The 13320-nt window shown below is 42.1% G+C and overlaps 1 protein-coding gene across 9 annotated transcripts in view; it reads left to right on the top strand.

Moving 5' to 3' along the window:
• Positions 1 to 13320, top strand: part of FAN1 (FANCD2 and FANCI associated nuclease 1) — a 43835-nt gene that overhangs the window by 18260 nt on the left and 12255 nt on the right. For all 9 annotated transcript variants that reach the window (XM_073303670.1, XM_073303667.1, XM_073303669.1 and 6 more), the window contains 4 exons: positions 6951 to 7184; positions 7818 to 7949; positions 9138 to 9246; positions 10263 to 10382. In XM_073303670.1, the coding sequence (XP_073159771.1) occupies positions 6951 to 7184; positions 7818 to 7949; positions 9138 to 9246; positions 10263 to 10382 (595 nt within the window). The remainder of the gene's footprint in view (positions 1 to 6950; positions 7185 to 7817; positions 7950 to 9137; positions 9247 to 10262; positions 10383 to 13320) is intronic.

The following is a 13320-nucleotide window of genomic DNA, read 5'->3' as shown; positions in this document are numbered from 1 at the left end:
CCCTCAAGTTGTCTAAAATATGGTTAGACTCATGAAGCAAAACATATTGCAGAATACAGGTAGATGCACAAAATCAACAAGTCCTGAGTCTGCGGGAGCATCTTTTCCTGGTCCCTGCCTATAAATGATCAGACCAGAGTCACCTGTTTTCGTTTGCTGGCCTGGCTAGAGTGGGGGTGGGTGGGTGGCGAGTAGTAACCACGTTCCTTAAGATGACGGGCCTTGTGGCTTGGGGCAGTAGTACCTTTTTTCGCAGTCTTAAGAAAGAAGATGACGGAAGACCGTCTGCTTACTCCCGCCGATTGTTACTCAGTCCACCTACTCTGAAACTCTGTTCTCCTCTGTCACTAGTCATCCATCATCGTGTCCCTTTCTTTTGTTGTCTTCCCCCTTGTCCCCACCTCCATGTCTCTCCTTTCCCTGAGTTTGGATCATTTTTGGGAGCAATATCTTTGGGATAGGAGTAGCAGCTCTGATTTGGCTCCCTTTATCCAACCTTTCAGGGGTTAGGTTCAGTTTTAAGGTTTTGGTCTGGTCCTATTTCTACCTTTTCTACTACACAAGGTGCAGATGGTCAGTAGAGACATGGAGGAGAGTATACTGTGGAATGTCACTGTGTAAGATTTCCCATGCTAATGACATTCTTCAGTCCTGTTCCCAGAAATCCTTGCTCTTCTGGCAGAGGCAGAAGTCTGTTTCAAATTTTGTGTAGTTTTGTGCTTTGGACAGATGTTCACATCAAAATAGAGCAATTTTGTCCATCCCACCAATAAAGTTCCTTTCACGTTACCTAAACAGCCCATGGTATTTGTGATGGTTCTTGGGGTGCCCAGGACTGTGAGTCACCTTGGTACGCCCTGCCTTCAGTGAGAGGGTGACTTCATGCTGTTTAACTAGGTTTCAGCTCCCTGATGCCATCAGCCTGTTAATCTCCTCTGGGCTATGCCAGGCCTTACTTTTCCTTGCAGGTTAACAATAGGTGCATCCAAGTCCCCAAACCTCTTTGAAGAGTTCTCCTGTAGTATCCTGCCCTTAACCACGGAACATTCACAGAAATGCAAAGTCTGCTGTCCCCAGAGAAACAATATACACACCAGGTTGAATGATTCAACTCAGGATCAGCTTGATTAATACCAGAGCACTGAAATATATTTATAGTGAAAATAATGATAAGCTTCTCAAAGATTTGAGATTCAAAAGAAAGTGAGTACAGATAATGGAAACAAAAGGGTTGGTTACATATAAAAGAAAATCATAGCACAATTTCTAGAGACTAAACAGGATAATCTTCTGTCTAAAGAAGTTATCTTACTTATCTTTTGTAGTGTTTCAGCCAAGCCTAGTTGAGATCCCGTTTTCATGAATGTAAACATGCTGTTCATTTACTTCCTAAGTGCAGGATTTTGAGGTGTCTCATTGCCTTCTACTTATATCCCCCAAATTCACTGTCTGTCTTCAGGCACAGTAACCCCCACCCTACCCCCTGTCAGTTGTTTTTTCCTGAGTCCCGCTTCTTCCCTGTGAATTTCACAGCTCCCTGTTGACTTTGTATGTAAATGAAGCTTCCATTGTGCTGGTTTACAATCCTTAATTTACATGCCAACTGAGAGATGGGTGAATCAACATCTCTTGTCTGACAGAAACCTGTTTGTCAACTGTGCCTTGATACAGACTTTGGAACATGTTTTCAGTGTTTACGTATATAAGTCCTTACATAGTATCTGTACAAATATTTCACAGCAATATTAATGACCAGCGTGACCCTGACTTTCATTTAAGACCTCACATTATAATCTTTGGTGAACCAGAAGGTACATGGAGGGATAAGAATATTCTTGTAATTCCCTTACCAGTTGGCACTGAGAGTCAGTCACAGTGCTGAAGAGGAGATTTGGAATTGCCTAGTTATGGAAAGAGGATTATTATCTGAAGCAAAATGTTTTCTTGCCCCCTCTTTGGAGTGGGGAGGAGAAGAAACACAAAGCTGACTCAAGTTAGCTAATATCATACAAAGTTTCACAACCAGGAAGGTTTTGTGGTGGTGTTGTGGTACTTGGGGGGGGGAGGGGGAGGAGCAGGTGCGCACGTGTTAGCTATTTAGAAGCAGATTCAATCATAGTTAGCACTTTACAATATGACATTTTCTGTCCCCACTCCTGTTAAATATATTTTAATGGTAGCAAACAATAGCTAGCTTTTGACTCAGGCAACATTCCACTTCATTTAGCCTGGAGAATAGATGAAAGTGCTACAACCCGAGGTATGGCATTTCATGTCAGTTAAAACATTGGCAACTGCGACTGATTTTGCTAATAAAATAGCTTTGTCTTCAGGAGATGTAGTTGTTTGTCAAGTGTAACCCAGTTTTAAAATACTGCCGTTTGAAAATATTTCCCTCCCATGAGATTTCAGTTTCAGTCTTTGATATTAGATACTTGAACTACATTATCATTTTGAGGAGAGAACTTTTATCTTGGTTGACATTTGCATGCTTACTTGATTTAGGAATATGAAATCCAATAAATACGAAGAGAGGCTAAAAACATTATTTGTTTTATCAAATGAACTTTTCTCAGTGGTTTGGGTATGCTGGTCCTATTTTATTTTAAAGAAATGTCTTTACACCTTATATTAAGTTCCAATATAATGGAATGTAATAAAGAATTACATTGCCCTCAATACACAGTTTGCCATTCTCCTGCTGTGTCTGGTTAGGCTGTATCTTGCAATGTTTCTAACCTAACTAATGTGGATATCAGTTATAGAATAATATTTTTAAAAGCTTTACAGTAATTTAAGATCAACACTTTGTCTTAAAATTTGCCAAATATTATTTGAATTTTTCACTATATCCCGATTACCTGTCATTTTCATCTTTTTAAATTAACCACTGTTGATGAGAACTTAAAAAAACACCACTCAAAATAGACAGTACTTTGTTCTATCCCAGTAATTTTACTGTGATTCTCCAGAGCTAACAAACAGAGTACATCAACCTGTCTTCTGCTCTCTACACTGAACACTGATTGACTGGCCAAGTGATGTTGCATTGAGTTCAAGATCCTAGTCCTTCTCTTCAAAGTGCTTAATTATGTGGGCTCAGGATACCACAAAGATTGCCTCAAGCTCTGGTATAAGGACTTGGGTCAACGACCCCACTATTCTGGTACAGTGAAATTATCTGCCTCAAGGGCATCGTTTGTCTCTGGAGGAGGCACAGTTTTCTTGGGGCCTGGTCCAAAACTGTGGAGTGAACACCTGCAGGATGTGAGAACCACCTCAAATGTCTTCACATTCCACTTTTTTGGACTACCTTCACTAATAAAAACACACAGCTTTATTAAAAGTGTATTAGAACATGCAGTCTTCCCCTAGGAGAGGAGGAAGAGAGAGGGAAGAACAGAATATCATGTAATAGATGCTAGTCATGTTGCTTAATGCATTACTGCAGGCGGTTTGGTTATAATAGTGGATGATATCAGAAACAGAACAGAATGAATTGAGAAGCACAAATTAAGCAACAGTTATTAACAAATGTATTAATTTACTCTAACGAGGTCTAGTGATTAAAAGCAGGGGACTAGTGATTGGGAGACCTTGAATCTGTTCTCAGCTCTGCCATTAAATTAATATCAGAGATGAGGAAAATTGTTTTACTTCAGAGCCCTGATTTCTCATCTGACAAGACATATGGTTGATGGTACCTAAGAAAATCAATGAAGCAGAACTGTAAGAATGTGAATCCTCGGCAATGTAGTTAGAAGACACAAAGATGAAGCTAGCAATGCCAGGTTGGTAAACTTGACTTTGCCAAATGTAATGGGCTAACCTGGGGAAGAAAAAAAATCCTGTAAGGCAACCTTGCCTAAGGTAGAATTACTTAGGGCTTGTCTACACTTACATTTTATAGTGCTCTAACTTGCTAGCTCAGGGGTGTGAAAAATCACCCCCCTGAGCGCAGCAAGTCTGAGCACTTTCAAGCGCTAGTGTAGACAGGCTCCAAGTGCTGGGAGCCAATCCCCTCGTGAAGGTGGATTACCAGGAGCACTGGGAGAACTCTCTCCCAGCGCTCGCATGTGACTACACTTGCACTTCAAAACTCTGCTGCGGGAGCGTTCTCGCGGGAGCGCTCTGAAGTTTCCAGTATAGCCATGCCCTTAGTGACGAGGAAGGCACCCTGGGAAGGGGTTACTACTTTGTAGTGGGTATTACCACTATATCACAAGATTCAGTGTTAGCTTGGTCTCAAAAAACATGAGGTGGGGTGGGAGGAATCTACACTGTCCAAACAAAAAAGGGCAAAGATAGGCCCTGATAGTGCAAACGTTTATGTATGTGAGCAGTGCCATTGAACTTCATAGAACTGCTTCTGTGATTGGCAGGACTGAGCCTGTGTTCAGAAATGTTATTTTGAAGCTTGCAAGAGTAATTACGAATAAGGCGGGGGAGAGTAAAAATATAACAATAAAATTACTAAAATAAGAACTTGAAAGACTCTTTTGAGAGTTGCACTGCATTACATTTTTGGAAACCCTCAGGAGTAAGGAATTGTGGAAACCCGTGTAACTGTGTAATTGTGGCTGATAGCAAAAGAAATTCAATTACAGTAACACTTGTGAGCTGGGTAGGATCTGTTAGCATCTGTTTTAAAAGAATCAGTGTATACATTTATTTTCAACGAGTTTATTTGTGCCTTCTGGACTTGCTCTCATTACTGGGAAAATCTGTAGAATCTTTTTCTGGAAGTCTTAAATCCTGAGAGACAGACACCTTTAAATAAATACAGGAAATGCCCTAGATTTTTGTCGTCATCTTGCTGTTTCCATTATAGGTTCCACTATTATTTACATGTGTCTTTGCCTTCCTTTTTCTTGATTTTCATATTATTAAGAGAGAAGGCTAAAGCTTCTATATTGCTGGGGGATGGTTGTTCCCATTGAGTTTCCTTACTTCTAAAATAGCCCTTGTAATTCCCTCCTTCTCTTCCCATCTCTCTCTCTCTCCCTATGCCCCCTTTAACATGTTAAGTGATATAATGTGTCTTTGTCCTTTGTATGCTTTTCTTGTCTAAATATTTTTTGGGTGCTGGATATAAAACTATTGAAGTAAGTGGTGGTTTATGAGATAGGTTTGATCCTGGAGGTGAGTAGTCCTGTTAAATTCACATGTCTCATGTAAAGGCTTCAGGATTTTGCCTGTGGCACAGATGTGTACTAGAATGTTGCTTACTACAAAAGACTCCTAACGTTACTTTAGTTGTACATGAAACTGCTACCTTAAAGTTCCACTGATCTGTCTTAAAGCACTTTTTCTTGCATGTACATTTCTGTACAAATTTACTCACCCAACATTGGACTGTCACCACCCATTTATTCAGTATGAGATTTTTACTTCTCCACAGGACCAGGATGTGGATTTAAAATAATAGCATCTTTAGGATTATGGAGTAATTACCATTTCCATAATTGTTTACATTCTCACATACAGGGAAGTCTGTGATGGTCTAGCAGATAGATATATATTTAGACAATTGTTTAAATTCTTTTTATTTGGATTTTTCATCTGTAAACTGTATTAAAAGAAATGTAGCTGTAGACACTCTTGAAGTACCATTCTACTGAAAAGAAATATCAGTGAAATTCACAATAATGGCCAGACTTCTATCCTTGACTGCCCTTTGTATATGTGGAATATACAAGATTGTATACTGTTCAAGGTCCTATGATAGAAGAATTATCCACTACAGCAGGGATAGGGAACCTTTTTTCTATCAGGGACCATTGACCCACAGGGCTGGGGAGGGAGGTTGGGATGCAGGAGGGGTGAGGGCTCTGGGGTGGGGCTGAAGATGAGGAGTTTGGGGTGTGAGAGGGGGCTCTGGGCTGGGGCCAAGGGGCCTGGAGTGCAGGAAGGGTTGGGGGTTGGAGTGTGGGAGGAGGTTTGGGTGCGGGCTCTGGGAGGGAGTTTGGGTGCGGGAGGGGGTTCCAACCTGGGAGAAGAGGTTTGGGGTGCGGGCTCCGGCTGGGCGGCGCTTACCCTCAGGTTGCTCCTGGTTGGTGGCGCAGCAGGGCTAAGACAGACTCCTTGCCTGCCCTGGCTCCACACTGCTCCCGGAAGCAGCTGGTGTGTCTGACCCCTAGGCGGAGGGTCCGGGGGGTTCTGTGCACTGCCCGCAGGTGCTGCCCCTGCAGCTCCCATTAGTCACTGTTCCTGGCCAATGGGAGCTGCAGAGCTGGTGCTGGGGCAGGGGCAGCACATGGAGCTTCCCTGATCGCCCCTGGTCCTAGGAGCCGCAGGGACATGCTGGTCGCTTTCGGCCGGATGAAATGAAGCAGCAGGCTGGATTTGGTCGGCGGGCCATAAGTTCCCCACTACAGTATTTCAGCAAAAATTGCACATTATTGTGGGGACTGCATTTTAAATTTGAGGCTGAATGTCCAGATTTCTGTCAGCTTCACTGAAAACCTGTAATAAGGGTTTAAATATAAATTTGAATGTAGGTTCAATAATGATAATTAATAATGCTTTGCACTTCTGCTGAATCTTCCATATGAAAATCTCAAAGCATTTGGTTAACATTAAGTCTTGCAAATTCTCAGAGAAATGAAAGGATGTATTTTCAAAAATGGCCTCTGATTTTCAGTGCCTTCAATTTTGAGTGTTCCACTTTAGGACCTGATTTTTATTGACTTGTCCAAAGTTACACAGCAAGTCATTATCAGATAGAGAATCTTACTTTTTGTAGAGCATATATATTGTCAGGTTATTCCACTTCACTTACTGAAATGTTATATTTCCTATGTATTAAGTCCATATATCTGGCTTTTCATGAGAGACCATGTATGCTATGTAGTTTCTCAAGCTCCTTCATACTGTAGGGAAAATCAAGCTGTATAACAATTGGTTTGGAAGTAAATTACATCTGGATAAACATTTTGCTTGGCTTCTAGGGCTAAGGACCTTTCTGGGAAGTCTGTCAGAGTCTGTAAAGGCCCCCGAGCAGTATTTTCTCGAGTTTTACTGCTGTTCTCACTGACTGATTCAATGGAGGATGAGGAAGCAGCTAGTGGTGGCCAAGGCCAGCTTTCCACCGTGCTTATGGTAAACATGGGTCGTATGGTGTTTCCCAGTTACACAGTAAATAGGAAAACAGCAATCTTCCAGGACAGAGAAGATCTCATCAGGTAGGAGGAACTTTGGCTATCTGGAAACTGATTCATGGAGACAGCATGTGAAATGCGGCAATGACACCCGTGTGTTTATTTCTAGATAAGCACTATTATTGGCTATACCTTGTCAACTTATCGGTGCTATTGCCATAAATTATAGGGCATATAGAAGACCAGAGGAAAACACACAACAGTATATTTGTGGTTGGTTAATATAGAGTCTGCTAAGAAGCCTCCCAAAATTTGTAATTTTGGTGGCCTTACATTCTGAATCAAAGTAGCTTACCTCATTGCTTCATGGTCATCTGCTGATGAATGCTGTTCATTAAATTGCAATGCCTGCTGTTAGAATAAATTCATAGAACAATGAGAAGAACAGTATATAAATGTTTTATACTGGAGAAACATTTTAAACTTAATGCACCCTGATGTATAGTCCATTCACTTCAGAAGATTACTCCAGGAATAAAGTTGGCCTTGGGGGTTGGTTTTGTTGTTGTTGTTTTTTTTTTTAATGCCTTGGGAGATGAGGGTGGGAGGGAAATCAGATAACATTGTATAAAGGAAATGAGTTATTTTTAACTATAAACTGTCTCTGTACCTGATATTTATTTTTGTATTTGTGGTTTGGGTTTTTTTGTTTGTTAGATATGCTACAGCTGCTCATTTGTCAAATGATGTAGCCATTGCAATGGCTAATGGGAACTGGACAGAAGCTAAATATCTCTATATGTGTGCAAAAGAAACCTGGCATGAATTGAAAAATCATCCTTCTTTGAGGTACTAAAGCAGAAATGCACGCTGAAATTCACATGCAATTAGCAGATACATGATCTCATTTTTGATGCAGCTCCTACTGAAGTAGGTTTGGATTCTTCTAACCCAAGCCTGTAGAATTCAGCAGTTTCACTATTCTTAAAAGCTTTGAACTTCCTGGTTTATTTGTTTAGCTTTTAAATGGTTTAAATTGGAGATACTTTTTTGTAAAAGTGCAGAGTGAATTGGTAGACAAAGATAAAGCACTGAAACAGCTCCATATTCTACATGCCAAAATGAAGGAGAATAAGAATCTATTTTTCACTTGTCTTAGTTTCTCTTTATGGCTGCTAGGCAAACAGCAATCAGTAGATTTTTAAAATTCACAAAGAACAAAGTAATGTTCCAGAGGTTATGGGAAAACATACTCAGTATTCATCTGCTGAAACTTCCAAATGGGTGTTATTCAGGAAGCATTACTAAAGATCTGAGAACTGAACATACATGTATTGTTCAAGTGTCCTTCATTAGTTTCCATTTTAATTATTTGTCTGGTAGCTTGATGATACGTTGAAAATCATAGCCCTGTGGTTGCCATCATATTCACTCTCATGGCAACTGACTTAACCTCATATTCATGGAGGGTCATTTGGGGGCTTGATCTTTCTCCTGTTGAAGACAGTGGCAAAATTTCCCTTCAGTGAGATCATGCCCTTGAATAGTATATGCCATCAAAAAAAGATGGCTAATATCTGTAAGTTAAATACATTTGTTAGGACAGGAAAAGCTATTTCAGCCAGTGACCTTTTGTCCAGCTGTTTGTCTGCTAGCTGACCTTCTGTCTTGGTAGAGAACACCTGTAAGTAAAAAACAAAAAAAGAAAACAAACAAAAAAGATGATGGAACTAAATTTTCTTTTAACTGACCCTATGATCTGTGAATCTTTAGTTTCACTGGTGGTTGAACCAAAGGACGTGGCTGCCAAAATATTAATATTAAACCATTGCACCAGCCACCTTAATTCTGTCACGTGCTAACTTTGGAGTGGTAGACTTTGCAACCTTAATATTCTTTTTACTGCATTTTTAAATATATTTCATGTGTTTTGTTTTTATAAGCACTTGACTATTTGTGTGCTTTGTAAGAAAGAGTCTGAATGATTTGGATAGTCATTCCTATTTTAATGATCTCTGATGTGTTCTTTTTTTTAAGATGCCATAGAGACTTACCTGAGTATCTGCGACATTTTACGGTTGGGTGGATGTATACAAGGATCCTCTCTCGAGGGGTTGAAATACTGCAGAGACTTCATATGTATGAGGTAAAGCAGTGGTGCAAGACTGTGGTTCATTTTTAATTGCTAATCTTTCTGTAATGAAATTACTATAGCTGGCTCTCAGATATAAAATCCCTACATTTTCCGTGGGTGGCAGTCTTAATACATTAGAACTGCACAGTGTCAGACCTCATTAATGATACAGTTCACAGGAATATTGTAGAAGGATTTGACATTGAATAGTCAATGATGTTTTTATCTGTTGTGTAGCTTTAGAGATGATAGGATCTTGTGCAGCTTTGCCTAAAGGTAACCTATGAAGAAAAAAACAGTGTACCATTTTTCTTCCTGCATTAGGAGCTATAAGGCCTGTAAGAGGTTTTTCAACATTTTTTTTCCACTTTTTTTTTTCTTGCATAGCATTAGGTTTTGACTTCGCTGTTATAGCTGGAAGACTCTGTGGAAGGCTGCCGATCCAATTGGGGATTATTACATGGCAAGAGTCTAACACTGAGGGGTTGTTATTTAGACTGTTTAAAGATACCTCCTTTTCACTGGATTTTGTTAACCCCTTGTAAAGACATACTCTTGAGGGTGAGAGGGAAAGCTGACTCTGAAATGCTCTGCCTCTTCAGTTGAGGACTAAGAATCTCCAGCTTAAGAGTTCCCTACCATGGAACATAAATTTATAATAGAAAGAAAAACACCAGGAAAACCTCTTTAACCAAAAAACAAGCAAGCAATTTTCAGACCTTCTTTGTATATCGTAAAGAAGTAAAATAGGGAAAAAGCATTTTCCTCTTTGCAGTTGACCTGTAAGTCTAAATGACTCTCTCTATGTTCATAGGAGCTGTTATAGAAAGGGATGTTAAGGGTAAAAAGGACTCGAGCTGAGAATTGCTGAGAGTTAAATTAGCCAGTGAGGAGGAGGCAAAACACGTGGAAGGATAATAGTACTGTGTTACTACAGCGCTATGGGCAATGTAACTGGCTTAATTGTATAATGATGCTTCAGCTTGCTTTGCTGTGTCATCTAATAGAAGAGTTTTGCATTGCTGTAGGAGGCCGTGGAAGAGCTGCAGAATCTTTTGTCTCAGGAAGTGTATTGTATAGACAGCAGAGGACGATGGTGGGATCGACTGGCTCTGAATTTACACCAGCACTTGAAACGCACTGAGCAGGTATCCCTTAACTGCATGCTCTACCACTGGAGAACAGTACTAGCTAGGTGTTAAAAAACACTGTGCTTGTATTTCATATGAGCAGGAGTGCTGGGAAGGCACTGTAAGAGGCTAAGGCTTGGTCTACACTGCATACTTCTGTATAACTACATTCCTCAGTGTGAAAAATCTAAATCCCTGAGCAGCGTAGTTATACCTTAACCTCCCATGTAGACCATGCCACGTCGGCAGGAGAGCAGAGGTGAAGTTATTAAGGTGTTGGGAGAGCTTTCTCCCATCGGTTTAGATGTCTTCACCAGATTCATTACAGTGGCACAGCTGCATTGGTGGAGCTGAGCTGATGTAAAATTTGTAGTCTACACCTGCCATCAGTGCTTTGTATGGATCTGTTCCCAAGGGTAGTTGATAGGCTTCTCTTGTGCAGTAGGACTTGTTTTTGGGTATGTTCACACTACAGCATAAGCCCGGGCTCAAGTTTAATCCCCCTGGCATCTACACTGCAATTGTGCTAACCCATGGTTTCAGAACCTTGCAGGGTTGGTGGGTCTGAGCTTGAGTTAAGCTGTGACCCAGGGCCCGAATCCTGTTGCTTTGCACTGTAGATGCAGCCCCGCTTGACTCCGGTCCTGGGAGTCAGCCAGAAGTATCCCACAATTTCAGGGGACAGCTTTCTTAATCCTCGCTATCACAACAATCCGCAATCCACTCAATTGAAAAAGGAAGCACCCCTCTCTCCCCTTGGCAAACTATAGCAGCTCAGGTCAGTGTTAACCCATTCTCTTCTGATCACTGGGCTATATTGGCGACATTGGGGGGTGGAGGAGCACTAGGTTGGTAGGCTGCTCCACAGAGAGGCAGGGAGAGCCTTTGCAGAGGAGGGGGGTATTCCTGTTAAAATCTCTGCCCCCATGTTGAGGAGAGGCAGCTGGAAAGGAGGCCTCTTTAGCTCCTCCTCAGGCAAGGAGCTATTTTAGCATATATAGTGGGAGCTGTTAGATAGACTGTTCCTGATGGGGAGCAGGGGTAACTTTTACCTCAGGGCAGGCTTGGATGCCTTATTTTCTTTCCCTGTAAGTCTGCCAGGCCGCTTATCCATGTGCTTTCACTCGCTAGAGGATTTCTGGTTTTTTGGAGAGGTTGTGGGAGATAAGTGCCGTCATACCAGAGTGACGTGTAGACGGAGCCTGGGCTGTGAAGAAGCATGGCAGAGTCCTGAGGTGCCAAAAGAAGCAATCTCACAAACTGAATTAACACTGTTTGGCCTGGTATGTTGCCTAGTCTGCTGCACCACAATAGGGCCTGCACTAGACAACCCAGAGAATAGTGGGCTCAGTGCTCTGAACGTCTAGTAGAAATGGTATAAGAAGAGTGTTACCAATAGATAGTAAACTTACTATTACCTGAAAAATGGCACACCAAAGGGTTAAATTTAGTAAAGCCCAGAGAGAACTGGCCTTGTTACTTGCTGCTCCGTGAGGGGCAGAACTTTTGGCAAGTGGAAGCCAGTGTGGCTCTTTAGCTATATCTACACTATACAGCAGCTGGGTATGTGTCTCCCAACCCAGGGAGACAGACTCCTGCTAGCTTGGCTTGAGCTAGAGCACTAAAAATATCAGTGTAGCTGTTGTGGCACTGACTGAGGTTCAGGCTAGCTCCCTGAGCTTGGACCGACCTGATCCCTTGGGCCTGAGCACGGTTGGCCTACGAGCCTCTGCTGATGCCACAACCTCCACACAGCTATTTTTAGTGTACTTACTAAAGCTGAGCTTGTGCCAGTCTGTCTACCCAAGGGTGGAAGGCACACTCCCAGCTGCAGGGTAGACATACACTCTGTGCCCTCTTAGTGGCTAGACTACGAACAGAGGTTTGACTTTGCTACCACTTTCATCATCATCATCATCATCATAGAATATCAGGGTTGGAAGGGACCCCAGAAGGTCATCTAGTCCAACCCCCTTGCTCGAAGCAGGACCAATTCCCAGTTAAATCATCCCAGCCAGGGCTTTGTCAAGCCTGACCTTAAAAACCTCTAAGGAAGGAGATTCTACCACCTCCCTAGGTAACGCATTCCAGTGTTTCACCACCCTCTTAGTGAAAAAGTTTTTCCTAATATCCAATCTAAACCTCCCCCACTGCAACTTGAGACCATTACTCCTCGTTCTGTCATCTGCTACCATTGAGAACAGTCTAGAGCCATCCTCTTTGGAACCCCCTTTCAGGTAGTTGAAAGCAGCTATCAAATCCCCCCTCATTCTTCTCTTCTGCAGGCTAAACAATCCCAGCTCCCTCAGCCTCTCCTCATAAGTCACCTGGTCCATTAGCTCAAGTAGTAGAGATTCCTGCTTTTAGATCTAGGGGTCCCAGAATCACTCCCCACAAACAGCTCTTCCAGGGGCAACATTGCCCGTGCCTTAGCCCTTGAGTTCCCATGCCACAACTCTGAACTACGCCCAAAATCCACGCAGAGAAAAAACAGCCCATCAGTCTCAGATTGAGTGAGAAGTTAGGATCCGGAATAAGGCATTGTAAAGGACATGTGGTGGGCCATATTTATCCCTACTGTGTGGAACTCTGGAGCCTGTATTGGAAGTACATTGGGGAGGGATTTGGTCCGCTTTTGCCTGACATCCTTGCCCCTCCATGGGGTGAGTTTCTAAAAGCAAATTAATTGTGCAGTGGGTAAACTTGCCAGTTTCTAGCTGCCTGATACAATTCAGGCTTTCAGAGACACCGTGTCCATGGAGACTAGTGCTTGGGTTTCTAAGTGATTAGTTGGCAGGTGGCCAAGGGAGAGAAATGTAACAGCTTGGGAATGGCATAGCATGTTTGGATGTAATGATTATATAAGACCTTACAGAACTCTCCAGCACTTTTCGGCAGACATTTGCAGCAGACTGTGGTGGAACCAGTGGCACCAATTTGCAGGTCTGGGTCTTCC

Source organism: Lepidochelys kempii, chromosome 10 (genome assembly GCF_965140265.1).
Source record: "Lepidochelys kempii isolate rLepKem1 chromosome 10, rLepKem1.hap2, whole genome shotgun sequence".
Taxonomy (NCBI): domain Eukaryota; kingdom Metazoa; phylum Chordata; order Testudines; family Cheloniidae; genus Lepidochelys; species Lepidochelys kempii.
Note: the sequence above shows the minus strand (reverse complement) of the source record. Positions and strands in the feature narration are given on the sequence as shown.